Here is a 27,337-nt window from a genome sequence, read left to right as displayed (position 1 = left end):
GAGATGTAGTCTGTGATTTGGTAGAACAGTATTTTAAAATTGTTTGCCTGACATTATGATGCTTTAAATTCCTAGATACATCACTGCTCATTGGCCTCATAGAATAAGACCTGGCTGTCCTGGTGCTCAAAGAAGGGATCACTTTTGCTATGATAACTGGTTCTTGGATGTACATTCAGTGTGGACTTCTTGGTTCATCTCTTGTTCTCGGAGTCCATATCTGACATAGATCTCAATTTGAAGGGGGGTTGACTGTCCCACAGGGAGCATAAGCGGAAGACAGGGCACTATAAAATAATCTGGATGCCTGTGAAAGGAATGGGATCCCCATTCACTGTTATCCCAAAGAACTGCAATTGCTTTTGGGAAGGGAACTTGTTCTGTCTACTGTTTTGCATAATCCTCTAACAGAATGTTTCTTAAACTGTATTTTGCATTAGAAAAAAAAAAAGACAGTGATTGGAAGAAAAGTTAAAACGGAGTAAATCTAAGAAAAGAGCCCAGGAACATAAAGTAGAATGATATGTAGATATATAGGTATATTCTATATATTAGCATCTCTATTATAGATAATAAAATTATATAAATTTTATATAATGTACACTTTACATAATGTACACTTAGTCGTGTAATACCTATTTTATATATATGTAGCATATACAATTGTGTGTTTACATATAGGTATCTACTTTAAAAGTTCCAAGTTGTTGATCATCTTCTGTCCTCATTGTTTGTTTCAGAGTGGTGAACCAGTATCAGGAGTTAGTACAAAATGAAGCTAAATGTCCTGTGAAAATGTTTCATAATTCAGGTGGATCAGTCAATCTTAGTCATCTTTCACCAGGGAAGGAAGTGGAAGTGAGTTTATCGAGCCATAGATTTCTTTTATTTGCACTTGATTATTGAATTAATAGAACAATTTTTGCTGTTCATGTTTAAAATAACCTAAAAATTTCATTCTGAATGAATTTGTAAATGCTTGATTGTCATAATCATTTACTGTGAATATATTGGGAAAATTAGAAAAAAGCATTTTTGTTTTCACTGTTAAAATACTGTGTCCTTTAGCCATGTCTTTTTTTTTCAGTGCATGATATAGTTAGCTCCAAGGTTTTGTTGTAGCATTTTTCCCTTTTGCCCGATGAACCTTTTGCAGAGCAGTATAGTAAATGTAGCTATGTTGAGTTTTATTTAATAGGTCAGTAAACATAGAAAGCAGAGGTAGTACTGAACTTTTTTCCTTTACCTTTAGAAATTATTAAAGCTTTTTTCTCTTTACTTTGATGAGCAAAATTTTCAAAAAAAGCCCAACCCAACACCAAAATCTTTAAAATCCATATGTTTGCATGCACACATCCAGCAGAAATTCCTGCATTCCCAAATTATCATGCCTGTTGGCATAGCCTTGTGTTCTATTTGCTTCTGCCTTCCTTGGTCAGATTGAGTACTCTAGCAGTGAGCTGATTTTAGGCTCCAACTAGTAAATGATTTTTCTATGATAGGGCTATTTCCTTTACTACATCTTTCCCTAAATACCTGCTTTTAAACGGCAACAGTGTTGCTCTGCAAGAGGTAGTTAGTTCCTGGTATCAGCCAGAAGAGCATGAAGAGGCAGAAAGGAATATGGATGTTTCGGTATGTGTGTGTATATGCATACAGACATATGCATGCACGTATGTGTAAATATATCTATGTGTGTATGTATATTAAAATCATAGAATAACTTAGGATGGGAGGGTACTTCTGTAAGTCATCTTGTCTGGCTGTCCAAGACCCCAGCAAAAGCTGGACCAAGGTTACTCGGGTTACCGTATTTAATGATCTAACCCCCCTTTTGAATGGGGGTTAGATCATTAAATATTTATTTTGAGATTGGAGAAAGCAGATTTTAATGGTACAAGAGAAAATCCTCTGAATTTTCCTCAAAAGATTCTTTTTTATAAGAAAGCAATTAGAAACATGTAGAGGGAGTGTCTCTTATTACCAAGAATCAATGGAAGCTAAGCTTTCTAAAAAGGTTCATTCTGCACAATACTGAATGCTCGGATTTGTGAGCACATGCACATCTAATTTAGACTCCAGCACTGAAATATTCCATTCACTATACAGACAGCCTCATTTTCTAGATTTAACAGTTTGTGGACCCTGTGTGTGTTTAGATACAACTTTCATTTGTGGGATTACCTGCATAGTCTGTGTTGCTTGGTGAAGAGTGGCTGGAAAGCTGCCCAAAGGAAAAGGACCTGGGTGTGCTGGCTGACAGCCGGCTGGACATGAGCCAGCAGTGTGCCCCCGTGGCCAAGAAGGCCAGTAGCATCCTGGCTTGTGTCAGGAACAGTGTGGCCAGAAGGAAAAGGGTGGTGATCATCCCCCTGTACTCAGCACTGGTGAGGCTGCACCTCGAATGCTGGTGTCAGTTTTGGGCCCCTCACTGCAAGACAGACACTGAGGTGCTGGAGCGTGTCCAGGGAAGGGCAACGGAGCTGGTGAAGGGGCTGGAGCACAAGTCTGGTGAGGAGCGGCTGAGGGAACTGGGGCTGTTTAACCTGGAGAAAAGAAGGCTCAGGGCGGGGACCTTATTGTTCTCTACAGCTGCCTGGAAGGAGGGTGTGGGCAGGTGGGGGTCAGTCTCTTCTCCCAGATATCTGCAACAGGAAAAGAGAAAATGGCCTCGAGTTGTGCCATGGGAAGTTTAGATTGGATATTAGGAAAAATTTCTTCATTGAAAAGGACTGTCAAGCATTGGAACAGGCTGTCTGGGGAGGTGGTGGACTCACCATCCCTGAAGGTGTTTAAAAATAAACACAGAGATGCAGTGCTTAGGGACATGGTTTAGTGATGGACTTGGCAGTCTTGGGTTAATGGTTGGAATTCAGGCTCTCAAAGGTCTTTTCCAACCTAAATGATTCTGTAACAGTAAAAGTGTTTCACCGTTGAGTCTTTTGACCCTGTCAAGTATTGGAATTATGCATGTAGAGTCTGCTGTGAGTGACTCAGAAGTATGGAATTGATTAGCTAAGGTTAATTTATGTTCAAAAAACCTGATGAGTAGGTTATAAAGAACAAGCAAAACCGAAGCACCTTTCCTGTAAAAAGATTAATGAAGTTCTGATCTCACTGAAGTCAATAGGAAAGTGTGTATTGATTTCTGCATATTCAGGGTTTTCTTGCATGTTTTTAAATTCCTACTCCCAGAATCAGGAAATCTGATCCTGTTTTCTAAATCCAATGGAAATGGCAAATATATACAGGTGGTAAATGAACAAAATGATGTGATTGTTCAAGTAGGACCAAATTGTCCTCTTATTTAAAGTGCATCTATCACTTGCATTTCTGAAAATTACTAAGAAGGAAGTCCGAACTGAAAAGTGAAACTCCTTAAATTATGTTTTACCAGCACTATTGAGCTGCTTCTTGATGGTAAGCGTTTTATCTGAATAGAGTTGGTTATGAATTACGTTTTAAAAATAATCTGAAATGTTTGAGGGGAATGTTGTCATGGTTTGAGAAGTCTAATGCAAATTAATTGAATTTTCTGTCAAATATGTGAAAGCTCGCATTATTGCTCTGGTAGTGTTAATTTCTCTTTCCTCCTAGCAGCCAGAAAGTATATCAGGCTCTGTTCAGTCTTCAGTATTGGGGAAAGGTGTAAAACACCGACCTCCTCCCATCAAATTACCTTCAAGTTCAGGAAGTAGCTCTTCAGGTAATTGTTCGACTCTGGTGTCTCCTTTTTATGTGTTCTGCCTGTTGTAAAATGACATGATATCCCTTTAGTAAAGATTTAATAAAAAAAAAAAAAGGCAAAACAGTATCTTATCTGTGAAAAGAACATTTTTATTTTTTTTTTATTATATTGTTCACAAAACAGTATCCAAACAAATATTCAGGTTAACATGTACTCACAGGAGAGTAATATATTTTAATTATGCTTTTTCAGGTAGTATTTTTAGTCCACAACAGTCAAGTGGCCATCTAAAATCCCCAACTCCTCCTCCTCCTTCTAAGCCTCCTGGTCTTTCTCGGAAACAATCTATGGATCTTAATCAAGTTAGCATGCTCTCTCCAGCTGCCATGTCTCCTGCGAGCTCTTCACAAAGTGAGTCACGACCTAAATTCTCCATTAAATCTTAGGCTTTTGCATAAATGCTTCCTGAGATAAACTTCTTAACCTGTGGAATGATGAAACTTAAGTGTACAGTGTACCCTAAATTGTATAAGTTGTGCAGCTGTAGGCAGGTCTCTTGTTCACTGTATGTATTTTATGTTTATTGTAACTGTGTTCGTTTTTTCTGTATATATGTATGCACCCTCTGTGTATACGTTTTAATACATTTTATGCAATTAGTATGATCTCATTTATGAAAGGCTGGTAGATGATGTGATGAGATAAAATTCCAAAGTGTAGATTTTTTTTTTTCCTCTAGTGTAAAAACAGTATGTTAGATCAGTTTGCCTTTACATAATTTAAGCATCTGGTTTTTTAAATGTTATAGGAGCTGGTGCAGTTGTATCTCTATGTATGTATATAATCTGATCAGTTCCAAGGTGGTGATACAATAAACGATAAGATGATTTTTTAAAAACACTCCTACACTGTTTTACAAATCATTGCTGATTGCAAGTGTGGTGGTGATGGTGGTGACAATAGCACCATATTGTCAGGTGTTAAAATGCAAATTTCAATAAGAAGTGACATCCTAGTTCAAGTATTTTCATTAACACTGACAGGATCATTGTAATCATAGCTATAGATCATAAACATTTTTTAAAATATGTATGCGTCTTGAGACATTTTGTGAACAGATTTGTACAAAGAGAAATGATAGCTGAAGCTTTTCAGGTTTTTTATGAATAATTGTATACTGCACATTCCAGTATCCTGCACAGTATTATAATATGCTTTTTGCATTAAATAATTTAAAATCTGGATAGCTCAAAAGGTGTAACTTTTTCTGCCTTCTTGTTTTGCACAAAGAAAAAAAGAAAACTTAGAGAAGTTTTCTTCTAACATTTTCTCTGGTTTTATGTTAGTGCTATGAATTGTGTAAATCTGATGCACACAGTTGTTATTTTAAGGCTCTGGTCACAACAGCTGGACATTCACATGTATTCCCTTTCTTTCTGCAGGACATGAAAGCTAAAAAACAAAAATCCACCTCAAGCTTTTTGGGGTTTTGTTTTTTATTGATAAACTGTGCTTACTGCATCCACAACAAATATAGCTATACATGCTACATCTAAATAGAAGGAATTACACAGTAACTTTTAAAGATGCAGTATTATCCTCTGGTTCTTAAATATTAAAAAAAAAATATTTTAGCTAAACTCACATTTGCCAAATTTTGATATCTGATGAAATTTAGATCAACCCCGTGATTATTGAAATAGTGTATGTTCTTTGTTGAATCTGTTGTTTTCCATGATTATGTTTTTAACATGATGCTGTTGTGCAGGTAGTGCATATAGACTGTACATTTAACATTTTAGGACAAAAACATTGATTAGGATAAATGGTCACTAAGAAATGGTTTTATTTTAAGTATTTCCAAGTGGAGTTATGACTTAACGTATGATAAATTATGGAAGGACTTAGTGGAGGATACAAATTGGCGTATGACTTAAGGAATTAAGCATGGAGAATGGGTTTTCTGTGTGATTATACTGCATCCTTAACAATGAGTGCGTGCTGCAACACTCGCGTCATGTAGAAATTAACACTTGCAGTCTAAAAACTGGAACAAATTTTCAGTGCTAAATAAGATTCCATTAACCTTATTATACAAAAAAGGACTGGCCTTTTGTAACAAACTAGCACTTTTTATTTTTCTCAATGAGCAGGGTCTGGAACTCCTAAACCATCTACTCCTACTCCAACCAACACCCCTTCATCGACCCCACACCCTTCTGATGCTCAGAGCTCAACTCCTATTACCCCTTCTGCCACCCCTACTCCCCAAGATTCAGGCTTCACCCCTCAGCCCACTTTGTTAACCCCGTTTGCTCAGCAGCAAATGTCTCTGAGCCAGGCACTGCCTGTAATGACCATTCCTCTTTCCACCATGGTAACATCCATTACTACAGGAACAACCTCCACCCAGGTCATGGCAAACCCTGCAGGACTTAACTTCATCAATGTAGTGGGCTCTGTGTGGTAAGTTTTTTTCTTATGATGGTTTCTTAATTTGTCCTGGGTGGGTTGGTGGTTGGGGTAGTGGGGTGGGAGTGGTACAGGAATGTCCAGCATCCATTAGGATAGGTACTTTTCAGGATCTGCAGCACAAAAAGATCATTCACTTTGTAATTACAAAGTGAAGAGCCTCTAGAAACTCTTTGTATCTCTCAAATATAAGACACCTACTATCAGAATATTAAAAAAAGTCTGTTAAGACAGACCTTCATTGCTTTTAGCTTTTTGGATGCATATAGTTTCCATAAGCCTTAACCTCAATTTAAGTGGTTTCTGAGGTTTTGTTCTGTAAGTGTGAAAGCTGTTTTTTTTTATTCAGAGAGGAGGTGGCATATCATGCAGACAGCTCAAAAATGGAAAGATTTTATATTAAGGTGCCTATGAATGAAAGGTTGTACCTAAAATACAAGAAAACAACAAATCTGTTTTCTAACTATTTAATCAAACATGGAGGTTAAACATCTTTGATCATTAAAACTCATTTTTTGATTTAAAAAATAAAATCAATGCTTCTGTTAAGAATAGTTTGTATGCTATAACATGAACTGCTTTTTAGACTAAATGAAATCCTGTGTCAGATGGTCAGTGTAAGACGTGTAGTTTGCTTCAATGCAAGTATTAGACACTTGAGTTGCTCATCCGAGGTGTTCAGCAGTTGATCACTGTTGATTAATTAGGGAGATCTTCTTTTATATAGTGCAAAAGGAAAACACAAACCTGTTCCTTAACTTTGTTATGATAGTACAACCATTTTGAAAACTGTTGATCTTTCAGTATTTCTAGAATAAAAGAACCACTTGTGTTTTCCATAGATAATACCAAAGAAAAAACCCTGTATATGCTGAGAATGCAGATTTACATATTTGTTATGCCCTAGGTATAACAATTTCTAAGTTGCCTTGATGCTTTATCCCTAATTTAGTTACTCAGATTTACTTGTACCACTTGGGTTTGATGTGTTGTCTTTCCTCTTCTACAGTGGAGCACAGACACTGATGAGTGGTTCAAACCCTATGTTGGGATGCAACACTGGTGCCATAGCCCCTGCAGGTATAAATTTGAGTGGCATTTTACCATCAGGAGGTCTGGTACCAAGTGCGCTGCCTGCTGCAATGCAGTCTGCCTCTCAAGCAGGTTAGTGTGAATGAGTTGAAAAGCCACCCTTCAGATAGGGACAGTGTAAAAACGTACTGTGAGAACAATGGACAAAAGTGGCCACTGCGTGAATAAATTGTGTATTTGATGGCTGGAGCTCAGCAACAACGTATGTGTTTTTGCATTCAGAGTGTAGGCTATGTTTGAGATAATTTGAAATGTATTTTTGAGGCACTAGACTGGGGAAACATACTCTAAACCTAGATTGTTTGATATGCTCAGTAGGAAGTTTGAGAGAAACTCCAAATTCAAGTGCAACTTTGATAATGATGACTGCCAGAAAAAAGGCATGACTGCACTTGGAAATAAGATTCACTTTTTAATTGTGTGGGGTGTTTTATTGTCAGCAGTACTACTTTAAGACAATCAATTAGTTCCTTTTTGCCTTCAAGTATGAGTATATAAATCTGTATACATCAATATTAATTAAAGCAGGATTTAAATTCTTAGGGTTTTTTCTTTGTATGTTCAGAAAAAATAAACCCTAATGTATGATTATGGCATCAGAATGATAGAAGAGACTTCAAGATTTCCATCCCTTACACTGAAACAGTCAAATCTGTCTAAACCATACTGAACCAATGTTTATCTATGCTGTCTTTAAATATGTTCACTAAAGAAGATTCCCATCTTCCTCAGTAGCTGTTTAGAGTAGTTAGTTATCCATACAAAATGTTTCTTTCCAATTATAATGCATCTCCTTAATTGCAAATGAAATTATTTTTTTCTCCTGTTCCTTGCAGACATGAAAAATAGTCGTTCACCCTTTCTCTTTACCTTCTAAGTATCAAACATGCTGTCATGTCCCACATTTGTCTTCTCTTTCTGATAGGTCGTATTTTTCAAACCTTTCATAATCCTGTCACTCTCTTCTAGACTGTCCAATTTGCTTACATCCTTCTTAAAATGTGATAACCAAAACTGGACACAAGCCTGAGCTTGGCTGATTTACCACTGTGGAGCACAGCAGAATAAATGCATCTCATCTCTTTCACAACATTCCTGTTAACATTTCCTCAAATGAGGTCTGCCTATTTTTTATCTGTATTTTTTGCAACAGCATTACGTTAACGTAAGAATGGCTTTACTGGTTTAGGCCAAAAATCCATCCAATTTATATTCTGTCTCTGACAGTTGCCATTAGAGGATACCTAGGAGAGAGTTTAAGATGAGGCAAAAGTGTGAAGTGAAACATCCCTTGTATACAACTGTACCTCTTCTGGCAATCTACAGCTTTGAGACTTTCTCAGCTGAAGACTATCCACATGGATCTTGGTGCTTAATATCCTGTGTTAGACTTCTAGTCTGTGGATTTATCCTAACTGGTTTTTGAACCCATTTATATTTTTGGAATCTACGGCATCTTGTGACAGTGAGTTTTATAAATGTAAACTGCGTGAAGAGGTTCTTTTGTGCGTTCTGTAGTTTGTGATACGAACAATTTGGATATGTTTGTGCCTTACTGTAACTTCTCGTGTCCTTTCTTGCTGTATAGACACAAAACTAGTTACTCACAATTTTTGTACTTGTCCATTTGTCTTTTTTTTTTTTTAATTCAATGTTACTGAATTTCGGACCCTGTCTTCAATTCACTAGGATCACTTTTAATTCTAATTCTGTCCTTTCAAGCACTATCAACCTTTACCAGTTCGGTGTCACAGATTTTTACACGCTGTGCTGTCACCCACATAACAGATGGGAGTAGTGAGCTGAAATAGCCGCTGTTTTACTGGAGTGTTTGTATCTGCTCTATACCCACCTCATAGCTCACTACTACACGTACATCTGTTTTTTAGCACAGCTCTGAGGAGTGCCATGTGGAATAATGCCAAAGAAAGCAGATGTGTCTTGCCAGAAGCCCTTGAGTGGGTGGGCAGTTGCTAAGATTTTGGATGGGGTTGTTTTCTGTTAACGATTGAGAAGCTGAGAGCCTGTTACTTCATTGAGCCCTTGGACATTTCTAGATTTACTGTACAAACAGTAAATTTTTTTAAAGCCAGAAGACGAATCACTGAAGAATAACTGCCATGATATTCTCCACATTAACCTTTGTGTAAATGCACTAACAGGTTATAGTTTACAGCGTACAGCGTTTAGTAGTGGTACAGATTTATTTCTATTTAGTTAACTCTCTTTAGCTTTGAATCTGGGTAACTATGAACTTACCAACATTATGGAAAATACAGCATTGTATTAAGTTTAAAATTTACACTTGCCAGTTTTCTGACTTCCAAATGTTTAGAAATAATCCCAGTGGAAAGGTGTATTAATTGCAGTACACAAATATAATTAAGTAAAGACTTCCTACTAATAAAAAGATGTTTTCTTTAACAGGCAGCCCCTTTGGTTTGAAAAATGCATCAAATCTTCGGCCCTTAAATCTTCTACAGGTAATTGATATACTTGGACACAATAATAATGATAATTTTTATTTCTTTAGAGACATGTTAGTGCTGCTTACTGCATTGCCCCCACAGATCTTTGAAGCCAGTTGATAAGATGAACCATTTACTGCAAATTTTAATTGTTTATTTAAAATGCTTAGAATAAGAGAAGAAGCTATATCCATAAAGATACCAGGTAGAAATGATATTCCTAGCTCACAACAAAGCAGCTAGTTCTCAGTAACAATCTGAAAATGCTGACATTTGAATTCAAAAGATGAATCCTAAAATACAGTCTTCTGTTTTCAGGATTTGCCTAGGCTTTTATTGCAAATCATTCTTTAAACTGAAGTTATGATTACTTTAAAAATACAAAACAGTACAGTAGGATCACTCAGAGGTTACACATGTAATGCCTAAAAGGTGAGCTCAACATGTACAGGTGGGTGCAGTAATAGCTTTAAAGAGCTTCCAGTAGTGGAGGTAGAATTTTGTGTAATGCAGGGAGTTTAGAAGGTCTGTAAATGTTTTCTTTCCACTAAGATATATACAAACATGAGCAAAAATTGCTTATTATGTCAGTGTTTCATTTAGAAGCAGAACAGGGAGTGTTTGTGGAACTAGGTCGTGATCCTGGATCTTGAAGTTGGCTGTAAATTACAGGTGCAGAATTCCAGCTTCAGTGTTCCACAAATCTTGCACCTGGCTTCAAAAAGTTAACACCAGTAAAAGATCATCTGCAGCTTTGCTACTTCCTCTTCCCACTGCTGTACACACTCCAGAAACATGGAAAAGGACAGGCACAGGAGGCAGTTATGCCAGAGTAGAGCTCTACTATAAAATTAAATGGTTGTATTTCTGTGAATCCACATTGAAGTCCATCCTTTCAACCTACCTTGCCAGTTGTATAAGCCAAGAATAATTTGGCTGAAATCAATGCAGTTAAAGCTGGGGTAGGGGAGAGAAATCAAGACACTTACACATTTTCTGCATCAGAGCTTGCAGCTTGTTGATTTGGAAGCATCTATTAAAATTCAGTGGAATATTCTGAAAGTGAAAATAATACACAGTGCTTTTGAAGACAGGCCTTTAAATTTCCAGTATCAGTACAGTCTCTATAATTTTAATTAGAAATATAAAAATATGTGTTCCTGTGGAAATAACTTGCTGTAATTTAATGCAGGTTTGTTTTCTGAGGATAAGGCTTTTTCACAAATAGCAATTGTAAACAGATCCATTTAAAAAGATTTTAAAAGCCTAAACCAAACCTCCACGGAGTACATCATTGTCATGTTCATCCTAGGACAGTGGGGAAGCCTAGCAGTTTGAATGAACTATGCCTTTTGGTTTTAATCTTCTACAGCTTCCAGGTGGTTCACTTATTTTTAACCCACAGCAGCAGCTGTCACAGTTTTCTCCGCAGCAACAATCCCAGCAGCCTACAACCAGTAGTCCTCAGCAGCAGGGAGAACAGGTGTGTGCTAACAGCCCTCAGTCTGGGGTGCATGGATGAAACAGTTTCTCTTTACCCCATCTCTGCAAGTAAATGAGCCTTTACCCAACAGATCTGAAGCAGCGGGGGAGGAAAGTCCTCCTCCGAAACCTTCTCAAACTGCAAAGACTGCAGCGGCTTTGTTGCCATGACTGGAGCTGGGTTATGCTCCCTTATTTACATCCTGTATAGAGGACCTGTAGCAAGACAACTGGCTAAGCGTTGTCTAACTGTGACATGAAGAGAGCCAGCCCGCTGTAGGAGTAGTGTAAAATCAGCTTAGTGTTGTCCTCTTTATCGTAACTAGCAGACACATCAGGTGAAACGCCAAAAAAGTCAGGGTTACTACAGAGTGGCTAAAACTTACTCACAGTGCTGTGAGCTGTTTTGTGGTTCTCATTGCGGTAGTTCAACAGAATTGTTCTCTTTGCACCAGACAAAGTAACAATTGGCTTTAAAGCTGTAATTTTAAGACACTGCTGCTTGTTAGTAGTGTTAAAGGCTTCAGTCACTGAAGAAGTCTTGATAGATACCAATCTGCTTGTTCTCAACACATGAAATTTTGAGTGGTTGGTTCTACTGGTGCCTAAAAATCTGTACCAGCACTAATGCCACAGTTTGGGAAAACTAGCTGCTCTGCTTTTGTGTTCTTTGTCTTTTGTCTTCCCAGACGTGCAAGACTTCCGTTTACCAAATAGTCTCTACTGGATATTCAGTTTATCAAAATTTTGCTTGTGCTACTGTTGACTGTTCATAAATAAGGTGCCTCTTTCAAGTGTTTTTATGGTGTATAGTCTCCTGTGTCTTAGGCCTTGTTCTGGAATGTGGGACAGTTTAATGGGAAACTCAGATTTGTTCACAGAATCCAAATGTCAGTTACTCCTTGAATTACTAAAAAAAAATAATCATGCAAGTTCATATTTTATTTTCTAGACATTGAACGTCAAGGGCATTTACAAAAAGGTTAGTCCTTTTTTTTGGCAGAAAGTTCTTCTGGAGGAAATCAGTCTCTCTGCATTGGCTTACTTGCCCTAAGGAACTTCTCTCTTACCACACATTATAGAGTAAGACTAGGGTCACTAGCTAAATGAGCTATTATGAATACTAGATTCCTTAGTTTTCATGAAGGACAAGAACGTATGTGTTCGCGGTGCTGCAATCAAAATGCTTTGTGGAAAAAGACCAACAATGTTCTGTGCTGCCAACAGAATATATACGTTCTCGTCTCATACTTGGGGTTTTTTCCCAAATGGTGGTTCTGTAAGTCTTTCTTAGTCATCTTCATCGAGATGATGATGTTGTCTTAATGTGCAATCTTTTGGTCGAGTTTACCTAGATCTTAGTGGCATTGTTTCATGTGGTTATTCTAAAGAAGCATTGCGACTCTTGGAAGTGCACCAGCTCAAGTGCTTTTTATTTTTCCCCTGATCGGTAAGCCATGCAGTTTGCTTGAATTACATATGTAATACTTTATTTCCCCACCTTATGAATCAATGCACAATTTTAAGTTCAGTACCCTTTGACTTCAGGAGGCAGTAGATAAGACTCCACCAGTTCCATTTGAGTGATCACTGTGAGAGCTACTCTGTTCTGAAAATAAAATTCTAAAAGCAGAGTTTTATTTTTTATGAAATTAACACAATATGAAGATGTGAATGTAAGTTTTAGACTTCTCACATTTCGATTATGGCCTTTGCACGTGGATTGTTTCAGGTATCGCCTAAAGACTTCAGGGTTGGGAGTGGGACAGGAAATTGTTTGAAGATTACAACCATAAACTGTAGTCTCTGCTGACTGCAGAGAGGTTGACAACCACATGGGACTTCTGCTTGGTCTAGGGCATGATACCATTTCTGCCAAAAACAGCTGTTTTGGGGCATTCAACATCTGTTTGTTCTACTTCTAATACTGACTACGTTATAGCCTGTATCTACATGCACCAGAAGATGTAGAATTAAATGTTTTTAAATGGCACTTCAGAAGTTTTCCTTCACACTGGCTTTATTTACTTTTTTATTGATACCAAAGTTTGGTAATAAGGATCAAGCTTTTCATTTTTGCTAGGGGTCTGACCAAGGTCCATCCAATCAAGATCAGGCATTATCTGCCCAACAAGCTGCTGTAATTAACCTGACTGGAGTAGGGAATTTTATGCAACCTCAAGCCACAGGTATGTGCTTGCTGAGCCTCCTTTTGTACTTAACTGTGTATGTTGATAAACTCACACCGAAATGAAGTTTGGTCTTAAATCTCTCTTGTGTTAAAGCAATTTACTATTTATTATCATCACGTGAATTACACAAGAAATACTGGACTTTCAAAGCATGCACTTTTCTGCTTTGGCAGTTAAGTGTAGTAAATTGATACCACACAAAAATAAGTCACACTGGAGACAAAAAGAAAATACAGGGAACTTCCATGCCAGACTTCATTGAAGAATGTTCCTTTAACTGTGTATTTAACGTCCAGTACGAGAAACCTCTTTGTGTCTTCACAAGCACTTCATAATCTAATTGCCTTCTAACAGAGTATGTATATTGTGTGTACTTTATTCTGCACTGTTTCCAATTTGACTCTGAAACTAATTCTCTTGATCCCCCTTTTCTGTTACACTCTGTTCCTATGTCTTCCTTCCCTGACAAACTCCACCTGACCTCTCTGACCTGCTTGCTTTCCCCTTCTCCTTTCTTAGTGTTGTCTCAGCTTGGCTCTGCCGTGAACAGACCTGGGCAAAGCCTTCCTCAGCAGAGACTGCAGCTCTCTTCTGCCTTACAACAGCAACAACAACAAGCCTTGCAGCAGCAGCAGCAACAGATACAAGTAATCCAGCAACTTCACTCTGACTGTTTACAAAAAAAAAAAATATTTAAAAATACAATTCTCAGCTCCAAAACCAAAAACTGCCCCTTTGACTTTTTTTTTAAACTGATTTTATGGTCTTAAAAAATGAAAAAAGAAATATGAATTTGGCAAACTGTATCATGAAAGATTTTACAACTGTGGTTCTCTTAGCTTGGAGCACTGAATTTATTTTTAATTTAAGCCATCCACCTCCCTGATTTGCTAACATTCAAGGAGTGCTTGTGGCACGTATCTAAATAAGCTCTGCCAGGTGCCAATAGATTTCAAAATAGTGTTAATGTATGTGAGCACCTGTAAGTTCAAATGTAGCACTGCTACAAGTCAGTACATGGAAGCAACAGTTCTGGCAAAGCATTCCTTTAGCATTCCATCATTCAGATGCTTTTTTCAACTTCATTTTTTTTTTAGCAGTCTCCTTTTTGTGATACAGACAGAAAATACATGCAGCGCATACACTGAGAAGGTATTATATTCAATATGTACCACGTAACCCAAACATTCACTGAAGTTGCTGAGTTACTGCAGTTACTGCAATGGAGAGAAAGGGCAAAGAAACAACGCTGTCCCAACTACCTGTGTAAAATGTTAGATATGCCCTCAGCAGGCTTCTGTGCCACTGGTGCTGCTTGACTGTACTCATTGTCCCCAGTACATTGTGTATTCCTTTTGTCAACCTGGTGCTTCCTCATTTTTTTCCTTTTATTTTTTTTCCCCCACCTTTCTCTCATTCTTCCTGACATGAAACATAGCTTTGTAGTCAACACTAACAAGCTTTTTCTCCCCCTTCTCCTTCATGGCAGCAGTTGCGATTCTTGCAGCATCAAATGGCTATGGCAGCAGCAGCAGCACAAGCAGCTCACCTGCATCATCAACAGCATTCAGGCAGCCACTCAAAAAGTAAGAGAGGCACACCAGCCCCTCCAAAATCCTGAGACTTGCTCCCCCCCCAATAAAAATTTGATTCAGAGGGGACTTTTTTTTTTTTCCAAATTAAAAAGGAGAGTTTAAAATCAAATCAGTGTTTTATATTACTGGTGGGGAAAATGAACTTTTGATGTTACACTGAACTGGTTTTGGAAGCCAACCCTACAGAACTTAGATTTCATCTATAAAGCAGCGAGGGTCTGGCTTAAGTCACGTAGTTTTTTAACAGAATGTTTTATCTTGTATTTTTTACCACTCAACAGCATTGTACATAGTATAAGGGTGAAAAACATTTTAGAAAAAATGAACTTTGAACTTTGTAAATGTAGTATTGGTATTTGTTTATTTAGTATAAAAGGTTTGTGAACACAGTAACAAATACAGTTTTTACAAATCCATTTTTGAAAAGATCTCTCCTTTTGTTCACTTGGGCTTTATACTTTTTATTACTTTGTCTATCAGCTTCTTTACTTCTTTGTGTCTTGTAATTGCTCTAGTGATGCAGTCCTGAAGCTTGTCTCCTGTAAGAGGACTTCCACCTAAAAATTAAACAGACCAATTTAATTTTCTATGTACACTTCAGTTATGTATCTCTAAATCTGTTTTCCAAAGGAAAGTAATGCAGTAATTCTTAGGACCAACAACTTTCACCTGGGGAACATGCATGTGCTCTAGTTTCAGGCAAGGAAAACCAAAACAAACTAGAGGTGTCACAGGAGATTCGCTGTCATGTACTGTATGTAAGTAAAGCTGTGACTTCTTTTTGTACTTCAGGCGCACCACCTTTTTAAAAGCTAATTTCAAGCGCAAGTCATCTAATACTCAAGCAGACAGTCTTATCGTAAAGCATCCACATTTTACTAAGAAAAGGTGGTACATAATCTTTTCCTGACCTAGATGTTATCATCTGCATAGGTTCTTGTGTAATAAACATGGAACTACCTGGTTTATGGACAGAACATAGCCTGCCTTCTTCATCAGTTACAACAGTTACTGTTCCGCTTGCTAAGTCTTCTTCTTCAGCGGTTGGATCGACAATGAGTAATGTGCTTGTAAAAGAAAAACATGTACAGAGGTGTTGGTATACATTGTTCCACTAACATTATTGCAAAATACATATTAACTTTTACTGTAGTCTTACAAAATACTTGTAGGTGGATTTAGTGCCCAGGCTTATCTGTTTTCTTATCAAAAGGCACTGATTTTAAAAAAGAAAAAACAAAAAATGTGAGGAAATTCCACATATTCAAGCGCATACATCTGTTAAAATTACAGCTCTATGCCTAAGTCCTGTGGATTTGTGACAGCCACATATTGCAGGAAAATGCCATTAAACTGCTATTTGCAGTATGCGGTCATTTATTTCATAGTTATGCAAAGATAATGGCATTGTTTTTTAGGTGTAGACCATGCTAATCTCTACCCGACCTTAAGGCAAAACTCATTTCCAATGGTAAAATCACCAAAGTAGTTCTCAGTTTCTTTTCAGAGAACCCTTAACACCGCTCAGAATTGTTCAAAGGTGGATTTACTAGGTTCCTTAAGGCAGCCAAAATAATCTGTCGTACATCACATGGTGCACATCATTAAAAGAGATTGAATATTGTTGGTTCTGAACCATTTAATAAGTTAAAAATAGAGCAAGCCAATGGAAAGGGAAGAAAAGGGATCTGAACTATAAGCCAACTTTGTACAACAAAAAACCCTCCAACTTAAAAAAAGCCAAACAGCATTCACCCTGAAGTTTCTTTAAAAAATAATCAATAACACTCCTAGTACAAACAGTTGGTTGACAGGAAAGACATTAGCTGAAGTTTTCCTGAAGCCTCAGTTTATGCTGGTAAACTAGTATTTAGTAGTATTGATGCACTCAAGACTATTTAGCTGGAGTACACCTATGCTAAGTGATGTGTATGACAAGTTGTGGCAGAGGGGAGGCAGCAGCAAGGCTATAGAGCCAGTTACACAAACAGATGGAAGGGCAAGAGTATTTCAATTTGAACTCATATGCAAGGCATGTTTAAAGGTTTTCTGGGTAATTTAAAGCTTCACCAGTAGTTTCAGATTGCCATTTAATAACAAATAGCGTAATGAAAACTTAACCCCTTAGCTACACTACTCAAAAATACTGCTATATTCTACCCACATGCACTGTGGGGTGTCACCCTTTGCATGACACAGGGGCCAGGCACACAGCATGGTGGATGGATCAGACTTATTTCTGTGGAGGCTGAGCCCACAGGAGCCAGCCAAGGAGCTGTGCAGCGCTCCACACCAGCGTTCATCGCCCATGGCCACACTACCCAGCAACCCAGAAGTTGTATTTATTCAAGCAGGCTTTTTAAGCAGAAAAAAAAGTGTCTCTGGAAGCCTGAGCATGTAAAGTGTATTATTTAGAGGGCTGTGTCAACAGATGTAGAAAAACTAATAAACCAGAATTAAAAAAACCAAAACAAAACACAAAACCCAAACCACATAACACCCAGGCACACCATCCCTCAATATTTAGTTTTAGGAGCTAAAGGGAGACTTCAGTAACTTTTTTGATGCAACAGTTGGTTTCAGTGAAGGGAGCAAAGCTCATCAGACTGTCACTGAAAGCCTTCTTCCAAATGCAACCTTTTTTGTCTACAGGTAAGTATGCGACTTGCGTGCAAATAGTATCCTACTAACAACTGTCTGCCTATATGATATCCAAGCTCTCACTTTCAGTCTACATCACAAGAACTTGTATTTAAGCAATTAACAGAAGCACTCTAAAGTACTGGTAACTTTCTGCTTTGATTCATTTTGGTAATCACTTAGCATTTGAGTTCAGTGCCCCCCCCCCCCATCTCATGTTTGAATGAAAGGACCCACTAATGATGTCTGCAAATACAGATTAATGTGCCACAAACCCCTGACATCTCTAAATATACTCAAATCTTAGCTTAATAGCAATGTGCACATCATCTTCTCATTTTCTACTTTTCAAATGGATACCACCATAAATAACTGCATTTCTTACGAACAGCAGCAAAACACATACTTAACATACTTGGACTAACAAAGAGCCAGTACACAATTTCAGGTGAGAAGTCAAGGTACCAGATGTGATCATTTTGAATTCTTATTATCAGATTCTTTACCTACATGAACAATGACTTAAGAGTGCTGGTCATACTTTATCTTGGGTGATCGTGTTTCCAGTCATCCAGAGGGTCTGTTGTTCTACCTGGACCATTACTTCTTACTTCCTCTGTTGACTAAACCCTTAGTATAAGCTGTTCAAAAACTACCATCTTTTATATGCAATTTACGTAGGCTGCTGAAACATTAATTGCATTGGTAACACGCTTTTATCTCAAAGATACTGCAAAAACATAAGCCAGTACTTTCCCGTGCTTTCAAGTGTATCTTAGGTTGGGAACCAGTTCTGCTTTAAGGCACAGGAAGAAGCTGCAGACTTCGTTTTGTTCTGCATACTCATTCACATTGCAGAACTACAGGTCACTTCAACAAGAGGCTATAGATTTACAATGAAGTGAAACAGTGCTGCCTTACACCGCATGCTCTTCATGCACTCTTTCACTTTTTACATACACAGTGGTTTTCTGAAGTACAAAACAGTTACAAACTTACTCATCGAATATAGCGAATGACGTGGCAACCGGATGCTTTCTGATGACCAAAGGATTCTTCTGTTTTAAATTAACTTCTGATAAACCAGTTTCTTCATTGATTGTAACTGATGGCAACTGTACTGAAGAGGTGAAAACAATGACAATGGTATCATATTAAACATCGCTGATTTTAGTAGGCCTAGAGATGCCCAAGACTACTGAAATATTTAAGCTGTTCTTTTAAGCCACTGAAAATCAATCAATACAATTTTGGTTACATTACTGGTGTTCTACACAAAAAAACCTCTTCAATCTGAGGAAAGTATTTAGCTTAGAGCTATCCATTCAAGGAACTATTTAGTTTTTCTCCTAAAGACAACATTCTTCCTAACAGAAGTAATTGTGTGCCATTTTGTAACCAGAAAATGCAATACTTTATAATCATATTTAACAAAAAGGTTTTTTTTCCTGCCAAAAGCCTACTGGACATATAAAAACCAATAATATAGTCTAATCTCATTAATTTTGTGTATTTGTAGAAACAGTACCATGTGATTTTCAGATAACTCTTGCTTTGACAGCCCATACAGTGTTGGAGATGGGGAAATCATGAGCAAAGTAGATAAAGGAATTCAAAGGCAAGCAAGCCACAGTTAGAAAAGGAGGCCTTGCTATAAGCTTCCCTTTATACTGCCTCATGTGCATCCATAATCAATCCATGTGTTGCACGCATGAAAACAGTGTTTTCAAACTATAACACATTAAGCCAGGAATATTCTGTTGTGACAGAATATTTGTGTAAGCAAAGCCCTAATGACTGCTTCTGCCTACAGAACATACATTAGCAAGGCAAGACCCCGATCTAGACATTAAAGTTGTTTATGGCCACTCCTGAAAGATTCAGATCTCTGACACAGAAGAACACGTGGCAGAATAGCTATTGGTCTTGTAAGAGAGCAGTAACAGGCATACAAAAAGATCCTGCTCCCCCAGGTGTTACACATCTATGCCATCCGTACCATCATTTCCACTTTGTATCTGCAGTTCAGTAATTTAGCATTTAAATGACAGGAAACAAGCAGTCTTAAGGAACTGTGAACCAGTTACATTAGTTTTGAACCATCATGAATAGGTATTTCTTCAAGCAACATTAATCAGAGTATGTCTCTTGCTCTAGAGAAGACTTACCATTTTTTAATGCTGCTAATAAAGCAAAGGCACTGGCATCCAAAATGTTTCCATCGTAGTCCAGACATATGATATCACAGTATAACACCCAAGCAAGCTATCAAAAAAGGTTTGCACATGTGAGATATTACAGCAGCTAAGTGAACGGTGCAATACCTAAGAAAACGCAGGCCACAGGAACAAAGACACTTATTTCTATCATACGACTTTTACACTTCAGATGTAAACCAAACTATGAAGACTAAAAAGCAAAACCAACAGAACAACCTATAACCCCAAATACCTTCTTTAACGTCTCAACACCGTGATCTTGTTAGCATGTCCCTCTTCATTTTGAGATACAACTTACCTTGCCGTTTGCAATACATAGATCTTCTTTCGCTATTATCTGTGAACTAAAATAAAATGAGAGAGTAAATCAGGAACCACAAAACCATCTTGCAGAGCTGTTCGTGTTTTAAATGCACTAAGATGGTTCTTACTTTTCGATCACATCTGCAATGAACTGGCTTGCTGCTTGAGCCTCTTCACCAGGTGGTCCAGAGCGAAACTTCGTTGAACAGAGGGATGGCAATTCTACATTTGGAACTAGGTAGCAAGAATCGTTAGTCATAAGCTAATGAAAGCAGGCAATGGAACATCAAGAATAGAAATAAGACAATACACACTCTTAATACCATTTTATGTACTTCAAATGAAAGGCAAGACCAAGAATTTTTCTATCAATCTTTCCTACTCCCCTCAAAAATAAAATTATGTGTGAGTTTGTATTAAAGAACTCTTAGTACTCTGTACTCGGAAACTACATATTCCATGGAGCAGCACACACTCCTAACTACCATTTTCTATTTGTAACCCTGCTATGAATGTCATGACCTCACACAAACTCTTCTTTAAGCATTATGCATTCTTAAGATCAAGAAACAAAATCATTTTCATCCCACTGCCTAACTTCACTGGTATGCTATCTGCTTTTCATCAACCATTAAAACCTGATGCTTTAGACTTGAAGCAAAAACATGCATAAACATTTGTGAGAAAAACCCAGGCATAACCAAGTTCACAAAGCCCAACATACTTTGGAGATGCCTTATAAAAAGGGGATTTAGTCTAAGCCCTCAGTTCCACGGAACTGTTTTATTTCAAAAGAAGCTCCAAACAGGAGTGAGGATGTACCCCTGAGACTTCTGCAGTGCTCCAAGAAATAAACATTGTTTATTTCAGTGTTTTTAAGAGTTAGATTTTTTGCATACTGCAACTTCAAGACAAATGTTAACGTGCCTTTGCACAACCGTGCATGCCACAATCTTTTACAGATTAATTACCTTCCCCCTGCAGATGAACAACTTCCCCCTGCTGCAGGTTTGTTTTCAGCCTGGCCTGAAATCAGCAATAAGAAGATAGCTTTACATGGGAAACTCCCAAGCAGAGCTGGGGGAATTCTGAAATTTCTGAAGTACCACTGCCTATATGTCCATTTGGAAACTGATTTTAAGAAAAGTAATACAATTATACCTAAATTCATTCCTTTCAGAAGTCTTCACAACACACTCAAATCTGTCCCATCATTACAGCTTTTTAACTGAAGCAACACAAGATCTGAGTAAGATCCACACTGGAAAACTTACCAATATATCCCTTATTAGCAGAATCTACTGCAGGTGCAGCAAGTTCCTGGAGGGGAAAAAAAAAAAAAAAAAAAAAAAAAAAAAAGACAAAAATGAAGAGCTGAATTTTGTACAAAAAGGTTTTCCAGCTTTTCTATATACAAATGGTCATATTCTTGCCCATTATCCTTCCAACAAGATTTATAAGAGCCATTTTTCATCAGTCCTGGTCTGTATTTCTCCTATGGGAAAACCCAACACAGGGATGTGGAGTGATTTGTCTCAGTTCACGTCAGGCCAACACAGCACTTAATAGTCCAGCCAACTAATTACCAATGCAGTTACTGATCAATATTCAGTAACTCTTTAACTCTTCAACTATATAGCTTTTATCTAGAAATAATAGGCTTTATTTTTGTAACTATTTTTCCCCATACACAAAACACATCACAAAAATACATGTTCTAATATTATACAGGTAGGATTAGACAATTAATATATTAACTTTGTCATCTGAAAGTAAGTCAGGTGAAAGACTGTAATTGTGTCTGACTTACATATTATTGTAATTGCAGGAGATTCATTCTAAACATGAATGCACAAGTTCAACTAACAGCTAAATTAAATGAAAACCAACCATACCGCTTTAACTCCACAAACCACCGTAGTATTTCCTAACTTCACCAGAGCAGAACCATCCGCAGTTGTAATTGAACCTGAAGAAAGAAAGTGCTGTTCAATAAAATCTACTTTTTCACTCAAAGGGCCTTAATTAACATCCACCTTCATAAAGTGTTTACTTTCTACCATTTTATACTAAACACAGGCTAAGCAAAGTCTTGATGAATCCAGGGTGGGAACAGAATCTCTGTATTGAACAATCACACAGAACGGTTGAGGCTGGAAGGGACTGCTGGAGGTCATTGGTCCAATCCCCAGCTCAAGCAGGGCCACCTAGAGCCAACCGCCCAGGACCATGTTCAGACAATAGGATGGAGACTCGACAACCTCTCTGGGTAACCCGTGCCAGTGCTCAGTCACACCCACAGTAAAGAAGTGTTTCCTGATGTTCAGAGGGAGCCTCCCATGTTTAAGTTTCTGCTTACTGTCTCATGTCCTGTCAATGGCCTCGACCAAATAGAACCTGGCTCTGTCTTCTTTGTACCCTCCCTTGAAGTATTCATATACAATTGGCAAGAACCCCCTCAGCCTTCTCTTTTCAAGGCTAAACAGTCCCAGCTTTCTCAGCCTCTCTTCACATGAGAGATGTTTTGGTCCCTTCATCATCTTTATGGCCCTTCGCTGGACTCTCTCCAGCATGTCCATGTCTCTCTTGTACTGGGAAGCCCACAGCTGGACAGAGCACTCCAGGTGTGGCCTCACCAGTGTTGAATAAAGGAGAAGGATCACCTCCCTCAACCTGCTGACAATATGCAGCCCAGGATAACATTGACCACCTTCGCGAAGGAGAGCACATTGCTGGCTCATGTTCAATCCTACGTCCACCACAATTCCCTGGCCCTTTTCTGCCAAGCTGCTTTCCAGCTGGGTGGCCCCCGGCACATATTGGTGCCTGGGGTTGTTCCTGCCCTGGTGCAGGACTTTTTATTTCTCTTTGTTGAACTTGATGAGGTTCCTGTTGGCCCATTTCTCCAGCCTGCGGAGGTCCCTCTGGATGGCAGCATTGACCCCCTGGCACATCAGCCACTGATCCCAGTTTGGCGTCATCTGCAAACTTGCTGTGGGCACACTTTGTCCCATCATCCAGATCATTAATGAAGATGCTGAACAAGACTGGATGCAGTAACTGATCTCCAGTGTACTTTTTTACACCAGAAATCATAGATGGTTACTGTAAGCCCACCTTCTGCCTAACTTACAGCAAGACCTAAATGAAGACCGTGTTTTACAATGGAAGAGACCTGCAGTGTCAAGTCTGAGCAATAATCTGCAACTATTCCATGCTGGTATGCTAACCTGCGTTTTACTTTTAGAAATTATGAGGTGTAAGAAAGGCAGGTAAAGTGCTGATGCTCCCTGCAGAAAGGGTATCTTGCCTCTGCTTGAGACAGTTGCCCATCAAGCTTAGAACAAAGCAGAAGCCAGGAGTCACTGCCTATTTCAAGATGCTAGGGCATGAATTTTGTACTGGGTAGTATATGCCTAGACACTGCCTTCAGCACCTACAACATACACTGCTGATCTTAGAAAGAGACAAGCTTCCACAGCCACCCAAACTGTGCTGTGCATCACCAGCCCAGGAGCAGATTCAAATAATTACACTGCACACACCAGCCCAAGGGCACGACTGGATAACAGTGCTCAAATATATTACTGTACCATGAGTTCTCTTTTATGCCTGTTAAAACTATAAATAAAAATCCTTCCTCTTTCTTGTTTCAAAACACAAGAACCAAGAAAACTGATTAACAAGTCATTAAGGTCATTATTAAAATCTGAGATGAGTAATACCTCCCCCATTATTATTATTCCAAATAAGCACTTGCCTATGTTGACAGTAGTTGCCCGGAATTCGCCTAACTCCCTTCCATCAGGTCGACAGTTCTCTTTCTAAAGAAAAATTACAAATTTCAAATCAGAAAACTTATTTTACTAAATAATACACCAATATTTATGCTATAGGACTTCACATGAAATAGTATTCTCCTTTTAAGCAGAAATACGCAGCTACAAAAATGCTAGAGAAAACAGTTATATTCTAGACATTTTTTTCATCAACTGATAAGTTAGCTTGCAGTTGTATGCCTGCAAAAAAACCTGTTTATTATAATTTATTTAGAAATTAAATATAACAATATATTGACTGTCTCAAGAGTAAGAACTACAGGCTAGATTCAGAATATCATCCAAGAATGAATATTCACTGTTACCTTGGAATGAGAGTTTCTACCTGCCTGCACTGTCTATATTTTTTAGGCAATTCCCGACCCCCATCCCCACCTAGTGGAGCTCTTAAAATTAACAGTAGAGTGAACTAAAGGGTAAAAAAACCCAACAACCCAAACACCAATACAAAATCCAGCCCCCAAAAAACACCCCAACAGTCAAATACCATCAGTCAGAAACTGAACAACATCTGAACCTTAAGTTAGAAATTGCACCAATTCACCATCACACTAGATCTGAATTACTAATCACAATTTCAACCTTCTCAAAAGCAAAGACTTTTCGTCCAATTATGAGAACCAAAACTGAATGCAAACATACAAACCCCATTTCTGAGTCAATACTATCTCAGTAATGGATAGACCAATTTAATATACAAAAAAAATCAGTGGTTTTCCTTCACAGTTATGGTGAGCGTGTTTAGCAGCAATATTCTCTATTATTTATTTTTAGTAGCATCTGAAAGGCTGGTCTGACATAATTTTGTAATAAACACAAAGCTGCATCACCATCTTGGTCAAATTTAACTCCCATCCCTTTCAAGGCCAACAGAAGCATTTACCCATCGAGTTGAACAGGGACACAACCTGCTACAGCATCAATGCCACTGACAGATGGAAAAAACATGTTCTGAAGCAAATGACCATTTTTCCCCCGGCTCAGTGAGTTTTTCTTTTTCCCTTATAGTTTCAGGTTTCCATACAGATGAATTAGAAAAGCAGAAGCAAGCAAGAAAAAACTGATTACAAGTAATTTACATGTGCATATCATGCTTTACTCACCAAAAATCTTCTGTAATATTCCAATGGTTCCACCATTCTAAAACAGACAGAAAGAGAAGTTCACATGCAAGCTCCCAAGTAGGTAAGAGAGCAGAAAAGATAAGCAAGCACTGACCTACAAGAACAAATAATTTGAGAATCAAGATGACTGGCAAAGCTGCTTAGCAACACAATTACAGAAAGATGAGGAAACTACGCTGATCTAAGACGTTTTCCGGCATTCACTTCCAAAACACTTCGTCCTTACAAGGAACCTACCTGCACATACACCTACAGAAAAACTATTACCTTCACCTCAATGATACTGACTATTGGTGTCAATTCCAAAGGCGTGTTTATTGAGACAAAAGTGTAAAATGTTTTTGAAGAAATGCATAAAGGGTAATTTTATTACAGTGCCTGAAATATCTCTTCATTCAGGGACTGCATTCAGATGTATAAAATGGTCTAAAACCCTTTCACAGTTGTGAAATATTAGTTTTTCTTAGAATCTTTTAAGAAAATATAAAATTAAGAAATATATTTCATGCAGTGCTTCAGTTGAGATTAATGTTAATTATTAATTATATAATATTAACAGCATTTGTGTATTAGTATTTTAAACAGAGAATGTGAAAGTAAGAAAAACCTTGTAACAGAGTTGTTAATGTTTGAACAAAGCCTTCTCAGTTTTGTTAAAATAAACATGGGAGGGGGAGGCAGGTGCAGGGGGGAAGGGTAACTGGAGAAGGCAAGTTTCTTCAAATGCAAACTAACATATAGAGGCATCACAACTCATGTTGTGATGAAGCATGAATTAGCCTCCATTGGTTCCCCATATATCGTCCTACTGGTTTTTAACACCACATGGCCTGTTCACTTCCAATTCATCTAACAGCATTTGCTAAACCTTGTTCCACACATTTCAGCCATAAATCTGGAAGCAAGGACACTGGCACAGGCTGCCCAGAGAAGCTGTAGATGCCCCATCCCTGGCAGTGCTCAAGGCCAGGCTGGATGGGCCTTTGAGCAGCCTGGTCTAGTGGAAGGTGTCCCTGGTCATGGCAGGGGGCTTGGAACATGATGATCTTTGAAGGTCCCTTCCAACCCAAACCATTCTACAATTCTAAAAGGACCAGCTACAAATGGGAAGCCATTGAATGCTGGTTTAAGCTCCTTGTAATGCTTTACTAAACATGTTCTGCCTGTACCTCTTCTCTTCAATACAACAGGCTGCCCTCATCCACTCCCAATGCCCCAGGAACCACGGGGCAGCCCAGGCTGGCAGGGCCTCTGGAGAGTGTTGGGTCCAACCCCTCACCCAAACCAGGTCCACAGAGCAGCTGTATCACCCAGGGTCTTGCCCAAGCACGCTGACTGTCCCCAAGGGTGGCGATACCACAGCCTCCCTGGTTAACCACCCTTCACGACGACCTCCACCCCATCAATTCAAACAGGTATCTATTCAGAATCACGTTTCAACCTGTATCTACCTTCTCCACACCCCACCCTATTAAGCAGCTCAAGGCCCTACTGCTCTCTCTGCTTTACCATGCTTTTAACGGCTGAACGAACCGGGCTCACTCTGCCCCTCCGCGCACATCGCAGGGCTCCCTCCAGCCGCCTCCGCGCCCCGGCCGCGCCCCCACACGCCTTCCCGCAGCGGGACCCCCAGAGCGGAGCGGCCGCCCCAGCGCCGGGGCCGTGCGGCACCCTGCGGGCATGCCCAGCGGGGAGCTCCACGGAGCTCCCCAGCACCCACCCGCGACGCAAAGCCGCCAGGGCGCTGCCGCGGCCGGTAACGTGGGGGGTGGGGTGGGGGTGGGGGCTACCGCCGTCAGCGCCTACTGCAAACGGGCCGGCTGCGGCTCTGCCGTGCCGAGCAGGAAACGGCACCGCAAAGGAAACGGGCACGGCTGAGGAGAACGCGCCGCGGCCCGCTCCCCGCCAGGCGCACGCTGCCGGGGGCGGCGCAGGGCCGCGGCGGTAACGGGGTAAAGGCCCCACCGGCCCCCCGCGGCACCGGGGCAGCGCTGCCTCAGCCCTAAGGAGCGGACAGCGGGAGCCCGCCCGCCACAGGGGACGGAGACAGGCGGGACGCCCCAGCGCTGCGCAAGCGGGAGGCAATGGCGGCCAGGCCCGTCACTTACTTGAAAGCCGTCGCCATGGCGGCGCCGCGGCCCGCCCGGATGTGCTGCCCCTCGTGACCCGGCCGGCCGGAAGCCTTGGCTGGCGGCAGCGGCCGCTGCAGCGGTGGCGATAGGG

At 39.4% G+C, this 27,337-nt stretch overlaps 3 protein-coding genes across 14 annotated transcripts in view; 1 reads left to right on the top strand and 2 right to left on the bottom strand.

The window, feature by feature from the left end:
* The window catches only part of SUPT20H (SPT20 homolog, SAGA complex component), a 37,527-nt gene extending 21,943 nt beyond the window's left edge, over positions 1 to 15,584 (top strand). For 3 of the 12 annotated variants that reach the window (XM_056327998.1, XM_056327996.1, XM_056327997.1), the window contains exons 16-24: positions 741 to 858; positions 3,598 to 3,706; positions 3,941 to 4,099; positions 5,842 to 6,154; positions 7,170 to 7,324; positions 9,680 to 9,735; positions 12,155 to 12,184; positions 13,286 to 13,391; positions 14,884 to 15,584. In XM_056327998.1, coding sequence (XP_056183973.1) covers positions 741 to 858; positions 3,598 to 3,706; positions 3,941 to 4,099; positions 5,842 to 6,154; positions 7,170 to 7,324; positions 9,680 to 9,735; positions 12,155 to 12,184; positions 13,286 to 13,391; positions 14,884 to 14,984 — 1,147 coding nt within the window. In that variant the 3' untranslated portion in view covers positions 14,985 to 15,584. The remainder of the gene's footprint in view (positions 1 to 740; positions 859 to 3,597; positions 3,707 to 3,940; positions 4,100 to 5,841; positions 6,155 to 7,169; positions 7,325 to 9,679; positions 9,736 to 12,154; positions 12,185 to 13,285; positions 13,392 to 14,883) is intronic. The other 9 variants (XM_056328001.1, XM_056327999.1, XM_056328005.1 and 6 more) reach the window with 8 other exon arrangements.
* RFXAP (regulatory factor X associated protein) overlaps positions 1 to 27,337 on the bottom strand; it is a 249,255-nt gene that overhangs the window by 117,434 nt on the left and 104,484 nt on the right. The window lies entirely within an intron of this gene.
* On the bottom strand, positions 15,332 to 27,331 carry EXOSC8 (exosome component 8). The gene is made up of 11 exons (XM_056328015.1): positions 27,223 to 27,331; positions 25,094 to 25,130; positions 23,912 to 23,975; positions 22,047 to 22,120; positions 21,426 to 21,471; positions 20,280 to 20,385; positions 20,147 to 20,192; positions 19,798 to 19,894; positions 18,629 to 18,749; positions 15,950 to 16,056; positions 15,332 to 15,546 (listed from the first exon to the last, which is right to left on the bottom strand). The coding sequence occupies exons 1-11, from the start codon at positions 27,237 to 27,239 to the stop codon at positions 15,431 to 15,433; spliced, it is 831 nt and encodes a 276-aa protein (XP_056183990.1). The 5' UTR covers positions 27,240 to 27,331; the 3' UTR covers positions 15,332 to 15,430.

The sequence above is a fragment of the Falco biarmicus genome, chromosome 2, assembly GCF_023638135.1.
Source record: "Falco biarmicus isolate bFalBia1 chromosome 2, bFalBia1.pri, whole genome shotgun sequence".
In the NCBI taxonomy this organism is placed as follows: Eukaryota; Metazoa; Chordata; class Aves; order Falconiformes; family Falconidae; genus Falco; species Falco biarmicus.
Note: the sequence above shows the minus strand (reverse complement) of the source record. Positions and strands in the feature narration are given on the sequence as shown.

Bases quoted from the DNA above. Each gene is read 5' to 3' on its own strand.
- EXOSC8 (XM_056328015.1), bottom strand. The intron at 19,895-20,146 runs GTAAGTTGTATC...CTTTTTTGATAG, and splicing joins TATGTATTGCAAACGGCAAG to CTTGCTTGGGTGTTATACTG. The intron at 16,057-18,628 runs GTAAGTTTGTAA...TTCTTTTACAAG, and splicing joins TCATTCGCTATATTCGATGA to CACATTACTCATTGTCGATC.